The 15,511-nt window shown below is 40.4% G+C and overlaps 1 protein-coding gene across 1 annotated transcript in view; it reads right to left on the bottom strand.

Annotated features, from left to right (window-relative positions):
- Window positions 1-6,001, bottom strand: part of LOC118340150 (E3 ubiquitin-protein ligase Midline-1-like) — a gene marked incomplete at its 5' end in the record, with an annotated part of 27,575 nt that extends 21,574 nt beyond the window's left edge. The window contains 1 exon segment of the mRNA XM_035678020.1: window positions 5,208-6,001. Within this exon segment, the coding sequence (XP_035533913.1) occupies window positions 5,208-5,933 (726 nt within the window).
- Window positions 6,002-15,511: the final 9,510 nt, after the last annotated feature.

Genomic DNA, 15,511 nt, shown 5'->3' with positions numbered 1-15,511 from the left:
GTGTGTGTGTGTGTAAAAAATACAAATCAGCATGAAAATTCATTTAAATTTAATACTAAAGTGATTATTAAAGTAATAAATATTATTAAGCTTGTGACCCAGCACTGATTAGTGTGACCTCATACTGACACACCCTAAAGTACACTTCTACATCACCGTAGCACGGTAAAAAGCCACCAGTGGTGAGACAAACCAGATTTTTAGCCGGCATTGCTCTTCAATGATTCACTTTAAGGGAAGTTTGTCAAAGTCAAAGTTTAAATTTAAAGGTGAAAATTGTCAACATAACAGCATGGACTATTAAGGACGTGCGTAAGGGACCAAGTGTATCCACAATAGAAGAGATGAATGAGACAGCTGGAGGACATAAAGGCGAATATTGTGCTTATCAGCAAAGCTGTGGATCAAATGTTCTGTTTTGTGTCTGTTCATGTTTTAGTGTGTTATACAGCGCTAAAGGGCAGCTGATTAAACCAAATGGATTACATAAACACAACAAACCTATGATTTGAAACTAAAGCTGCACAAACACACACACAGCGGTACCTATCTTTTATGCTCAAGGTTCTTTCTCCTCAGACCCAGAGCCAAGGACTTTAAAAGCTATTTCCAGCTGCCTTCTCAGTCAATTTCCTGTGACGGGGGTAATTTTATCTCCGAAAAAGGATGGGTGTTCCCACAATAACCTCCACGGCTCTTATCAGACACACCACCACTGCCACTGTAAAAAGGAAACTATTCCAATCATCTGATATTGGTTTTTTTTTCCCCCAGTGCAGAGTGGGGGTATCTCAAATTCCAGCAGATCAGGGCAAAGACTGATATGCATGAAATGGTCCCGAAAATATGACCAAAATAGTTTCAACTTGTCAGACTCTAAAATGAAAGAAAACATCATATCTGAGTTAAAAGGGGGGATGTAACATCTTAAGTATTTAAAGTTTTAACCATTTGTGTTACTTGACAAACTGAGGCTTTCGTGCCTCCTCCTTCAACAAGTTCTCCCAAACCTTGCTGTCTTTATGAATTAAAAATCAAATGTGTTGTTCTGCATAAATATTGCATGGCAGTTGAAGTTGTTTACTGTGGTAATTCGCTTAGCTCGAGACCTCCATTTATTTACTACCATGTTTTTGTCGCTACTTTAAAACTCTTAACAAAACTTAAAACCTTCAACTCGCTAGGAGAGAAATGAATTCTTTCAATTAAAACTGACATTTTGTTTTGGTCTGACGTTTTTAAAAGATTGCATTAACTGCTTATGTTTGCTTACCGTATGTTACATAATCATAATTGAAGACGAGATTACTGTTTCTGTCAAGATGTATTTGCTTATGGAGTGTGTGGGTTTTACTGCACGCCATTGCCGTATCTGTGCATGAACTGCCGCCACGCGCAGATTAAAGAAGCAAAAACAGTTTACTGAAATGAATAAAGGTTAAGTGAACTGACATGTACAGAACTCAGCTTTCTTATACTTTGAAACAAAATTTCGCTTGAGGCTGCGCTATATTTAAAGCCTCGCCGCTTCTGAAGACGCAGCAAAACAAGTCAGATAAGAAAAAAAATAAAGATATCCATTTTGTTTATGACTATTTTGCCTTTATCTTAACTCTTATATATTGTTTTCCTGTTTGGAATATCAATTGAACTGTCTTTAAAATCAATAGCTCCATGGTAATCTAAAAAACAAATCTGAGCAGCAGAGCAGTGATATTAAATCCATCTGCAAATATAAGGGAAATAAATCTGTTGGTGTTAGTAAGGTTAAAGTATCAGCCGATGACCTCTCTAATGCCTCCATCTAAGAGAGACAATTATCACAAGTTTGTTGATAATGACTTTACTCTGCAAAAATCCTTCCATTTAATAGTGGGGATGGACTCTATGGAGGTCAGCTCACGGCTAACAGGGTCTTAACTCCATTGTTAGTATCAAACTCACGCCATGTGCCAGCTGGCCGGCGTGAGGGTTTAACAGGTTGGTCAAATCCCCTCTAACTTGAAAAGGCACATTTATTTTCTGTGTGAGAAAGGAGGTGCCTGCCTGTGTCCATCTTTAGAGTAACGGTAGAGGGCAGATAGGAGGTCTCTAGTGTATGCGTGGGCAGACTCGCAGGCCTGGGTGTGCATGTGTTTGTTTGTTGTTGAAGACGGACAGAGCATGCTCAAAAGTTATAAAGCAGTCATATGTGCTTTGCTTTCCCATCTGCTCTCAATGTCTTTAGGTTCTTGTTTCAGAAAAAAACAATTTCTATATCAGTGTAATAAATTAAAGGTCCAGTCTGTAAAGTTTTGGAGGTTCTATTAGCTGAAAAGGAATATAATTGCAATTTGCAACTACACAGTTAGATGCCACTATCCTACACTGGCCCTTTAATATACAATATTTTATATTTAAATATATAATAGAGGGCCAAATGTTACTTCTACTCTGCTATGTTAGTTAGCTTTAGTAGTAATTTTGCTGGGTTTTCTCCATCATGATTGGATTTAGCTGCTCTTCTCCTCATTCAATTATGGGGATTATAAAATTGAATCAGTTCATTAATCAATTAATCAATGTGGCTATCACAAAACTAGCAGGGGCTTTCTTGCTTTCTTTCTTTAGCAGTTGAATTGGTAGTCTCTTAAAGAACATATAGATCCAACATTTTCAGATTTTGTTGTGTAAGGAACTTGTATTTTTTTTCTCTGCAGTTATTTATTTCCAAAGCTGTTAACCCTTAAGACACATTCTATATTCGGCAGCTCAGCCTGTAAAGGAGCCACTAGGGACGAGTGTGTACATTTACATTCAACATGGGGGGGAAATCACACGCTACTTCCACCTGAACACATGTACCCTCTCATGCAACCTTTGTCTGAGATGAATTCTGAAGTATTTCTTCAGGGGTGGTACAGTAATACACATGTATGGCCAACTGCACTTGTAGTACATCAGAGATTCCCAGTGTGTTACATGATGCTTGGTTTAAGAGGAATTATCGCTTACATGGGTAATATTTTGCAACTTGTGAGCATGTCAGAGCAAGGAGAAGTCTGCTATTGCTTTATTCTTTGTCTGATAATTAGCCTGTATGATAACTGCTGGGTGCGCTGACCTGTGATATGCTACGTTCTCTCCCCGGATGAATGGAGGGAGAAAGAGAAGCATGATAATTAGATGATGCGCTGACCTGTAGCTTGCCTGCTAATTATTCTTCTCGACTCAGATTTGCTGAAACACGCAAGAAAGTGCAGACACACACATCGGCTGTGTGACTAAGGGCATCGAGCCCATCATTGGAGGCAGAATGGCTTGAAAAATAAAGGGTGCCAAGCAGCAGAGGGCCCATGATAATAGAGGGGACAGTGCATTAGTGGCTTCATGCAGATTTAAGATGATCTCAGGAAAATAAGATGGTTTTTTTTCTTAAGGAAAAAAGAAAAACAGTGTAGACATTGAAAATAGAGGGTTCTAATCATTGATTTTGCTTATTGTTTGGTGCTTTTCTATTCTTTAGTTGGTTTTGGGTGTTAAAAAATGAGCATTGTACTGCTCAAAGACATATTGCGCTCTTTAAACGACTAAATGTTAGAGGGGAATTTTATTACTGCTGCTATTTCCTTATTGAGCACTAATGTTTCAGTAATCAAAGTACCTTTTCTTCTGTGGGTACTGCAACTTGGAATCAGTTGTTGTGATTCAGTTTCTTCCATTATATCACTAAAGGCATGCCTCCTCTCTGAGGACGTATTACAAACTACTTCACACTTGAACATGTGTTTCAGACTTCTGGTAAAAGGAAAAACCTGTTTCTCAAAGGAATCACGCCACAGAATTTGATTTAAAGACTCTTAGCAAGGCTGAACAAACACTTTACGAGTGAGCGTGCAGGAGGGTATTGGTGAAAATGTTCCCTGGGTAAATGACGCTTTGGAAAAGTTAGATGTATTTTCTCGCCCATTGTTCAGCGAGAAACTCTGTAACACGTTCAACTAATGTGTGGTATAATCAGTGTGTCTGAACCAGGTTTTTACCCAAATGCTGAAGTTTGACCCAGATAAAACTTGTGCGAGCCGACTCACAATGACTCCCTGGTAGATTTTGCATTGATTTTTAAATTCTTAAGGTTACTTTTAAAGGCACTGAATAGATTTGCTACAAAAATATCATCGATCAGTGGACCCTGTGTCAACTAATAGCATGTGTCCGCTTAGGTCTGCAGATGGGCCTGTGCTAGCTATTCATACATCTCAGCTGGTCAACAAGAGTGTCCAAACTTTAATTCAATGGAGGAATCGCTTGAAATGTCAAAAATAGTGATAAAATGCTCATTGCAGTTTCTCAGAGCCCATGGTGCTGTCCACAGGCAGCTTGTCTTGTCTGATTGAAGACCCAAAAAACCCAAAGAAATTCCATTCACAATGATATAAAACATAGAAAAGCAGCAAATCCCTCGTTTGAGAAGCTGAAATAATAGTTTTGAGTGTTTGACACACATTTAATTATCAAAATAGTTGCCAATTGGTTATCTGTCAAATGACTTATTGACTAATCGTTTCAAGCACTTTGTAGCTGTCACACACGAAGGTCAGTTTACAAGTTTTACTGGAGAGTACTACCCAAACTTAATGGAAGTGCAGTTAAGTAGCCCTTTAAGAAAGGCGCTATACTTTTTGAGAGCAGATTATTAGATTATTAAAAGAACAGTAACAGTCCCTTCTGGTGTAATACACACACACATACACTCAGGCTGCCTTTGTGGCCATTACCAACGTACTCTAATAGCCATGCTCAATTAAGCACACCTACACCCAGCAGGCAATTGGCGCTTGTTAACCTGCAACCTCACTGAAGACACCATGCTTCGTCACTAATGACACTCCACATATTCACTCTGTGTGGAACACCCTCCTGGCGCACTGGCATGGTGTAGTGATTATGCTAATTGCTTAATTATTCAGCAGAGATAATAAGTCAGCATGAGCTGATAAAATCTCACTTGATAATTGAGTTAGATACCTGGGTAAGGATAATAGGAGATTTCATACTGCAGAGCAGCATAAAAATCAAGTTTAAAATGTGTTATATGTGTGATATAAATCATATAGGGAATCTATAACCTTGATACGTAAGTTAATTAGAGCTCAGTTTCGAAAAAAATCTGACATATTTACAAAGGCAAAATCACTCATAAAAGGATTACTTATTCCTGTGCTTACCTTCAGTTTTTCATAGCGGTCGCTCAGTGCTGCCACCTGGTGGTCTCTGTGCCTTCCAACCAGTTTGCACAGCGAGCAGATCAGCTGATCATCAGTGACACAGTACATGTTCACCTTCTCCTCATCGTGCTCCAGGCACTGGAGCCCTCTCAGGTGGGAGTCCGGCATGGGCTCGATGAGCCGGTGGCCGGTGAACGGCTTCTTGTTTGGATGAGTCGCTCGGAGGCACTCCTCGCAATACGACACCTCGCACGTCACGCACGTTTTGACGGCATCCTGTGGCGGGTCCTGCTCGCAGAACTGGCACTGGACCGGTTCAGGAGGTGTTCCTGGGCTGGACATGGCGGCGCTGACAGGGACCAGCGCCAATCGGTTGCTCCCTTCCTCGCCGGGAGAGTTTGGCCCGCTGTGTGGCGCAGGCAATGGCAGTGGTAGAGGGAGCCCAGCTGAAGATGAGGCCCTCTGAACTCTATCAATAATGTTCTGCAAGGTGACGTTTCTCTTAAGTCCTTCTAATCCACGCTCCGGACTCAGGGAAATGACATATCTACAGGTGGGGCACTGGAAGGCGCCGATGCTTTGAACAGATTCGTTGGTGGCACAGTGGGAGATGAGGATGCGGTGGGCGCAGCCGAAACAGAGGCTATGGGCGCAGGGGAGCAGTAGTGGGTCTTCAAAGAGCTCCAGGCAGATTGGGCAGGTCAGCTCTGACTCCAGAGTGTCCATCCTGCTCAGAGGAGGCCAGGCGGGACCAGGCGCAACGTCAGCGAAATCCAGAAGAGCCGCTCAGCTGTCTGTACGCAGAGACCGAGAGATAGATAGAGGAAAGCACAAAGAGAGAGAAAAAAAGGAAAAAGAAAGCACAGGGATTTGTGATTAAATGGTGTGAAACAGCTTACTTCTTACTGCTTTCTTGGGAGGGCTTATATCTCAATGGAGCAGACCACTGAGTGGACTTAAAGAATGGCAGAGTGTTAAGTGCTGGATTTTCGAAGTCTGTGAAAACAAAATTAGGGGAAATTGATGTCTTCAAACACTAGACAGATCCTTTAAAAGGTTCAGTATGTTTTATCATCAGACATTTAGATTGTTAAAACCGACAAAAAAGGATGGAATAATTATGTATAGATTCCAAACACTTGAAAAGACAGACTGAGACACGCCAGAAAACAACCACCTAGGACTCGCACAATGCAAAGTACCAATCATCGATGGCAACACATCTACAATTCAAGATGTCATCCAGTGTATAGGGCCTCATTTTCTCAAACACAGACCAAGTTGCAAACTAATAACATATGTTATTATATATGCTGATGTAATCGCAAACAATCACATATATTAATATTTGCTTGGAAAAGCCCCCAAATGAAGATATTTTAACTACTTAAACATAAACATTACATTATTTTAGCACATGACACATTTCTAACACATAGAAATATCTAAAAGGGGGTATTAGAAATCAATAAATTGTTTCCAATAGATTTCCAAATCTTCAGTTGTCAAAATACTTTTTTCATTGAACATAACATCAATACATTAGGATTCAAATACATCTATTTTAAACCAAACTGGGGTGGCAGTTGGGGTTTCAGTATTAAACACACTGCACCAAATAAGATGCAGTGCAGAAAAAAAAGATTAGGACAAAAAGAAAATATGAGGAAGAAGAAAGATTTTGACAACCAAGAGAAAACGGAAGATAAGCTGCACTGACTCTGACTATGGCCAAACATACAGTTCCCCTACAATTATCACACTGCTTGTGTTTCAGTTACAGACATGCCGCTGACCTACTTTTGCCCTCTCATTATTCTTATTGTTGCTGACTCCGTGGTTGCAAGCAACAACACTTTAGGTTAGCTTGGATTAACAAGATTGCTGTTCCGTAGCAGACACTTTCAAACATTGTCATTTTGTTGAATGCACCATCGACTGAGTGAGGAAATATATGAGTAGTGAAATAAATGTTGACCAGTGGCTGCTGGGAGGGAACCATTTTGCAACCAGTGAGCAGTAGTGGCTGCTGCAGCCTTTTTCACAGCAGCCATTTTGACATGAAATAGTAGGTGTTTACCAATGATACTACTTAAGGTTGCATTTAATTCATTCAAACACAGTCAGGGTGCATGTTGGCTCGCTAGAAAGGCTCTGCTACACTAAATGGAATGGAACCTTGATTGATATCATTGGTAGCGCCTGTGTTTACCCTACTATTTCATGTCAATATGGCTGCTATGTGTGTCTATTGGCAGTTAGTACTTGTTCATTTACTCCCTACAGTAGAACCACCAGTTAAACTCCTGGTTAAAAGAAAAACAGAACAGTATTCAATGGAAATAGAACTTATTTCAAGCTCAAGAGTATAATCTTCTTCAAAATCATTTTAATATGTAGTTTTTAGCACTCAGCACTGGTGCAGCAGTGGGGTGTGGTTCTCATATTTGGTGCAGCAGTGGTAGCTGCAGGCACAGCTGTAGTCAATTGGTAATTAGTGCACTTAGTCCATTTATTCTCCTGCAGAGGAGTAAAGTCTTAATTTCAGTCTGTCACTGCATGTTCTCAGTGTGTCTCCTGGTCCAGCCTCTCATATGTAGAAGTGTTGGCCAGCACAAGACATTCATATTTAAAGTTATGTGAGGTAGTAGGAGAAAAAGAAATCAGACCATCTTTCTGTGTACGCAGCTGAAATGCTGAATATTGTTTGCATTAAAATGGGTGGAAGAAAATCAGCAACCCAGTGTTGTAATCATTTCTGGTAACTTGTTAGCACTTTCAAGCATTAAGTCTGGAAAGATTACGTCCATGCAGGATATATTGTGCTTTGCATGCACTACTCTCCGGCTACATTACGGGGGATTCTTCCCTTTTGGTTTCCTGATCATGTAGGTGTGGAAGGAAATGAGAAGGTAGACAGATGTATTGGCTAAACAATCCAAGCACAAATCCAAGTATTATTAAATAAAGCAGAAGTTAAAACTATCATAAAGGATTATATGCACAAAACCTGGCAGGGATACTGGGACTTAAGTGAGACAGGAAGTCATCTTTACAGTATTCAAAAACATGTAGGCAGTGGAATAGAGAGCAGGAGCCCAATAGGACATAAAGGATTAAATCTCTGTATAATAGGCAAGCACCATACTGGACTATGCACACACTGTGATGAACTGTAAACTATCAAACATGCATTGATTAAAAAAAAGCTGAATATCAGTACTAAATGATGGAAAACATTGTTTTCCTGCCAAACCACTGCTTCACACTCCAGTCCAGTAGGTGGTGGTAGTGCACCTATAAGCTGGTTTGCCAACTGCCATTAAAACTAAGAAAAGAAGCAGCAGTACTAGTGGTGATGGTGGATGTTGGTGTGTAACTTAAGACAAGAAACAGCTGGATAGATATTGTAGTGGTTATTCTAAACTCTAAAATATTGTCAGTAGCAACTTTTGGACTAAGTTCCAAACCTAAATCACACAAACTTTAATTTGAAAGTGCTTTGGCCAAACATTAAGCTTCAGAGGGAAACTTGTTCACACAGGTGACTTCAATCTACCTAAAACAACACCCGGCAGTCAGTATCTTGCAAGATTTCCTGCTTATCGCAGCCATGGTGAGGTTGGCTGATAAATAAGTGTGGCTGGGATCTTGATTGCTTCATTTCCAATCAGTTTTATCAGTCTCTCCAAAAGTTAACTTTGAGCCTCTGACTTTTTCTCTGTTGTTTTTTCTTTTGTTCCTTCTTCATTTATGAACTTAGCCAGAGGGCTGTTAATAAAACAAGTCAGTTAGTTTGTGGCAGAGAAAAAAAGCTTTAAAACTTTTCAAGATTAGATGAAACCTATAGAAACCCTTCAGGGAAATGGGGTAAGCTGAAGAAAATGGATCGCTGCAGAGAGAAAAGAAAACAATATAGATAAAGCGGGCACAAATGGAATCTACCGAAGATAAAACACATAATTAGAATAAAACAATGGATTGAAAATAGGGTTTTTATGTGGAAAATCTCAAACAATCTCTACATATTATCATCCTGATCATATTGCTGATGCAAATTATTGCTATAAACAATGCTCTAATTCAAGTTAAAACCCATACAAATTGTAATAATAACAAAAAGACTGCATGAATAAAATGTGTGGATTTCTAAGGCAGGAAAAGCATCCACTCTAAACCCTACAGTGTGGTATTTTCAGCAGATGTCACTGTTTACTGATCTTAAGGCTTGTGCATGTGACTGGGCTACCACACTCAGAATAACCCTCCTATTGGTTCTCTGTCCATCTTTATGCATGGCTTCCTTTCATCTTCTGCAGGAAAAAGAAAAAAGGAAAAAAACAAGAGCTGCAGATAAACTATGTGAGGCCAGATAACATTCATTTGCAGATGAGCTGCAGGATCAGAAAATGGACGGCAGGGGAAATATTGCGCTCAACCTTTTGTATTATTTCATTACTCTGCAAAAATATAAACCGATGCGAGTCGGGCCACTTTGATCTCTTATTTTCGAATAAGAAAGGAAAAGCCAGATTTAGAATTCTCAACTACGGGAGGGTGAAGAAGACAGAAATCACACACTTCAAATAAAAATGGTTTGTGTTTGGAGAGACTGTAAACACAACAAACCCTTAGAGATACAGTCACATTTACACTTGTGTGTGTTCCTACATGTCCATACACATCGATGCACACTCATATCTCCGCGCGCACACACAGCAGTTCTTTAAAGCACCACAGAGCCTCCCTCAGGTGCTTTTATTTCCAGAGATATTTTGTCAGTGAAGACTGAAGCTGTTTGACAGTCTAGTACAACTTGGAGAGCGCGAGGTGAAGTCAGTATATCATTATGTTCATGGCCTCTTCTCATATCAAATCATCCCTAAACATGTAAAAACGTGTACATAATTATTAGCTCGGTTGAATATGGTGAGACCTAATTTCATGTAGAAGGCTGATCATTGCAGTGAGCGCTAAAGGAGATTTTTCTCTGTGTATGTGTGTGTGTTAGCATCATACACCAAAGCAAATACTCAACCTGGACCTGGAATTTGGTGTTTATATTCTAATTTAATCCACAAGTTTTTTGTTTTTAAGCATTATTACTTACAGCCGCCTAATGAGGCGCACACAGTGGCGTTCTCAGGCTGTTTGAGGGGGACAGGGGTCCCGCCTTATTTTATGGCATTTGTGGTGAAACCACTTAGACAGTTAGGTTTAGCACCTTAGAGGGCACTTTATCCTTTTAATCATGTTCTCTCCCTGGAAAGGCACCCTGGCGGGCACTTTATTCATGCTTTATCTATCCATAAGGGGAACCCCTCCCTCTGAGTGTCTTCCCACCAAATAAAGCCTCTAACACTCCTGCGCTAAACACCCCCGCTGTAACAACCAAAAGTTATGTTTTGCATTCAGTTTCTCTCACCAAAATGCATCTTGGTGAATCCTTGAAAGGTCTAAGAAATGTGTCAATGCATTTCCTTTCTGCATAAAATATTTGTAAAGATGAAGATTTTTAAAATAAAGCATTGTTTGCAACATTTTAACTAGCTTGGTGCTTCTTTCCGCTGCTGTCAGTCATATCTTGGTGTGTTACGCCAACCTGTAGAGGGCAGGATTGTTGTATTCTTGTTTTATCGCGTGCACATGCGTTCCTTGTGCGTGGTGTGTGTGCACGAGAGAAATCAAAAACAAAGGAACCAATTATGGACAAAATGTTCAAAACACTATTAGGGGTCTAACTCCACAGGAGAACCTTTTCTATGCAGTGTGTGTGATTGAATCATCTGAACAGATCTTTTAGATGTCTTATTAATTTTGCACCCAGGATCTTAGGTATGCAGACATCAAAAAACAAACATGCACATCACACAACACACAACACACACACACACACAACCACACCACACACACATCACACACACACACACACACTGAAAAGATGACATAATGGAATTTAAATGTCCTTAAAAAGCTGCACCGATTCAATATTTTTGTATAAACAAGAATTCAAATGGCTATGCATAATGGTTAAAGGCGTTGCTAGTAGAACAAACACACAAGGAGAATTTATCACCCGCTTTGCAGTCCCCTCAGGTTAATCAGCTAAAGAAGCTTGATAATTCATTCACGGAATGGTCCAGTACCGACAACACAGCTAAAGGATGAGCGAATATAGACATTCCATTTGTTGGGTGGACAGAAACGGCGACTCTAAATGAATACCTAATGTTCTACTTTGTGTCTGCTGGATGTTTAAATCATTGCTAACACGTTTTAGTAGTGGCAGTGTTGTTGTTTTTTTCAGCTTGCCTTACTGCCCCCATGTGGCCCAAAAAATCTATTAATGCAGTTCGATGAAGTTGATATTAACATGTTGGAAGCCAGCTCAATAAAACACACCAGCGCTGGTTCATTAAGTTCTGCAAAGTTTGAGCAATAAGCTAATGCTAATGCGGCTCAATGGAAAAATTACAACTGGTAATGTGGCCATAATCTTACATTGCTAATTTCCTTTTATAACATGTAACATCTTATTTTAACTCAAAGTCCTCTCTACAGTATTCTCATTTATATGAGCACACAGCCTGAACAGACTTCTTCTAACCCAGTGTTCCCAGTTAAAATCTCCTGTTTTAAACCCACATCTATATACATGTTTAACTAACTCATGCAGTAATGTGTGGGGTGTGTACTGCACATTGTACAGACTGAATGCTGGTGTATTAATGAAGCAGATTTGTCCAAGGACATTTTATGCAGTCCAACCCCGTGCACAGTTGTCAGCCAAGTAACATGAACAGCAGACAGCACTTTACAGAAGCAGAGAAAGTTCCTGACAAAGCCAGGAAAGTTTGACATTGATGGAGCTCTGACTGGTGACAGGAGGGGAACCTGGAGGCGATAACGAGAATACATTTTACCTAAATCTGACAAAGGCTGCACACAACCTTTTAAATATGTGCTTAAACATAAACATCCATAGTCACACAAATCCAAATTGGCAGGTGAGACAGGGTGAAATGCCTCTCAGTACACCATAGGTGACACTGTTGAACCATGCACCGAAGTGACAGCGCAAAACAGAAGGCATAGGTGGAAGAGTGAGGGAGAGGAGAGAAGCATAGCAATGGGAGGGGGGGGGGACTACAGTCGAGGAAGAGAGAAAAAGAGAAATGTGAGAAGAAGGGGGGAAAAGGGCATTCAGACTACAGGAGGGAATTGGTGAAATCCAGGCGAAGTTGTTTATTTTTCCCACCATCACTTTGTGCTTCATGACTGTCGGAGCTGCCACTGTGTGTGAAAGGCTCATCTTCTGTGTTGGCACCACTGGAACGTCAGTACCAATCCCCTTCAGTGGGGGGCAATACAAAGCTGAATGAGTAGTGAAAGAATCCTTCACTGTCTCATTCCTCCTTCTTTTCTTTGCAGCTCCTGTGAGCAATAAATTATTTTTACCCAACATGAAAAACAGATTTCCTGGTCTTATATATACTATTTATGTATATACTATACCCATATATGTTTTTTTATAAATGACATTGTTGAAAGGGTGCCTCCTTCCTAATGATTGGCACTTTATTCTTTATGTACTCGAAACTTAATAAAAACTATTCATTTTGAAGGAGCAAAAGCCAATTAGGGATCTTCAACACTCAGCCAACCAATGCTTTCACTTCATCACTTAGTCAATAAGTCAGGGACAGACTTCCGCATTTATAGGGCTGGACCCGCTTTGCTGCAGTCCTGACATTCACACTGTAACTTAATCCAATGCCTGACAGGAAATCTAAAGAAACAACAAAGAACGTTGACACTGTCACCCACTTTAAGTTGGTTTCCAAATCACTTTTCACCACTTTCACACTGATTATGAAAAGCAATCATTAACAGCACTTCTTCTTGTATAAAAAAAGTACTTGAACATGGCCGCCATTCCCGTAATCTTTCCCATACAAAAAAGAGAACTGCATTTAAAAGGATCTGTGGTAGAGATGCTCCCACTTCCAAAAGAACCAGACTGCCATTCCTGTATCATCCTCCTTCCTCTCTTTCTATTCCTGGCAGTTTTTCATTGCTCTACGCCTCTCCTGTTACAGGATTGTGTAAGAGAAGTTCAAAATCCTACATTTCTATCTAGAGGAGCAAATGTCATTGCCCTGATGCTATTTTCAAATGTATGGTGCTTTTATATCTTGTAACAAAACCTTCTATATGGTCTCTGATCCATAAATGTCAGCGAATAACCTTTAGTGTTCAGTCTGTATAAAATGAAACCGCAGTTTTGAAGGACGTAGAAAGGCTCCTGGGAGAACAAATAAGCTAGAACTAATGAAGCACCTCAGAAATTAAACCTTCAACTTTTGATCTCTCATCCTGTTTATATTAATGCAGACCCCCCCCCCATAAGTCTGCGCCCTACTCCTAAATCTTTCATTAACGTCGGGTCCGAGGAGGTTGCGGCTTCCCCTTCCACTCATAGTTTAAGCTGCTAAAATTTTCATGGGAGCTCTTTCTATCCATTTTCTAAAAACTGATTCGACATGAGCACGATAGAGAGAGAGTCTGTGTTTTTGAAATGGGAGTGGTTTTCTGCACTCCTCCATAATGCATGGAGCCGCTCATAATGCCGATGTACAGTTAATAATTGTTAATAATTGTGCTCTACCCACAATTTCCTCTTCCAATCTTTTAACAATGAAAGCGTCTGACTTTATGATGGTTTGTCCTCCTTAAACTTCGCTTCAGGGGAGTTTTATTTCACTGCCGTTTTAGCTTTTCAGCAAAATTAATATTTCAACTACACCATCGCTTGATAAATTGACCTGAAAAAGTTATACTCCTCCGTGGCAGTGGGGAGTGATTCCAGTGCCAGATCACTCCCAGTAAATGATGTGACACGAAATGACTCAAAAAAGAAATTATAGTAACCAGCCAAAAGATATTAAACTCCCCCCCTCAACCCCCAAAAAAACACATTTGGGCGGGTGGAGGGGTCCATTTGGTGAGTTGACATGAGCGGCTGTGGCATTCCATGGAGCAGAACCCAGAAGTAGGTCATCCCCATTGACCTGGCTCACACAATCAGCATACACTGTGTGTGTGTGTGTGTGTGTGTGTCACTGTATGATTGTGCTGTTCCAATTCTCTCTTAACTCACAGGAGGCAGAAAATAGCAAACACACAGCGAAATGTTGGAACCAAGTGAAAGAGGGCAAACCATCCGAGGAAAGTGTAAACATGATGATATCTGCCGGCTAACCTTTCATAATGGCCCAATTTTCCCGACCAAAAATACCCATCTGGTCAACGTTTGACAACTTTGCCTGAAATGTGTTTTCAGTGTACCTAAAAAAAATTTCTTTTTATGCAGCTTCTTGAGTATCAGGTTTAAACTTGCATAAACATCACCTACTTTCACAGTAGGGACACACACACAGGACCGGTGCTCAATTATTCACATTTTTGTGAAAAACTAAATCCATTATTGACACTTTTTATGAATTATTAAACACAACCTCTACCATTTTGTCACTTTTGCCTCCTTAAAAAACCCTCCTCTCCATATTTAACAACATCTAAACCTTCCTGACACCTTGTTTACCTCGATCCGTCGAAGAAATTAAAAAAAAATCTCAACCGCTCATGGGATTTGCAAATCAGAAGAACCATAATCTGCTTTCATTGCAGCAGTGGATAGCACACAACGGGAGATTAACCCTCGACCTCACAGAGTCGCTGAGAACAAGTTGTCTTTTCAGGGTCGTGCAATCTGTGCCAAGGTTGAAGCAAATTTCCTCAGCAAATAGATTTTTTTGAGGATGGATTTTGTCATCTTCCATACACCGCGTAGACGCTGCCATTAGGAAAGAGCGGCGTTACGCTACCTCAACGTGTGGGGCAAAGTTGAAATATTTTTCTACAGCTTGCGAAATATTTGTCTTGAGCACTGCTTGTAGGAAGTACAGCATGTGATAAATCTTGCAGCGCCAGTGCTGGAAGAAATCCATTTAATGTAGTCCACAGCATACTGGCTTGCAGGTGTAGGTGTTGAGAGTCCAATTAGGACAGAGGAATGAAAAAAGTTGTGTGATGAACATGCCCAGAGCAAAAGCTAAAGAAGTCCAAACTCCACTTTTAGACTAGTGATGAAAAGCTTTAGATGTCAAACTCAAAGGAGAATTAGATCTTAAAGTCTCTCTCATCTCTCTGCAGCCCTCCTTCTCGCCCTGTCTCCCCTCCTCGACCTCCTTCTCGACTTCGCTTCCTCTCCCCTGTACAGTGCAAGGTTGCATTCTCTGGCT

The sequence above is a fragment of the Morone saxatilis genome, unplaced genomic scaffold, assembly GCF_004916995.1.
Source record: "Morone saxatilis isolate NCDOM2014 unplaced genomic scaffold, NCSU_SB_2.0 Contig6, whole genome shotgun sequence".
NCBI lineage: Eukaryota > Metazoa > Chordata > Actinopteri > Moronidae > Morone > Morone saxatilis.
Note: the sequence above shows the minus strand (reverse complement) of the source record. Positions and strands in the feature narration are given on the sequence as shown.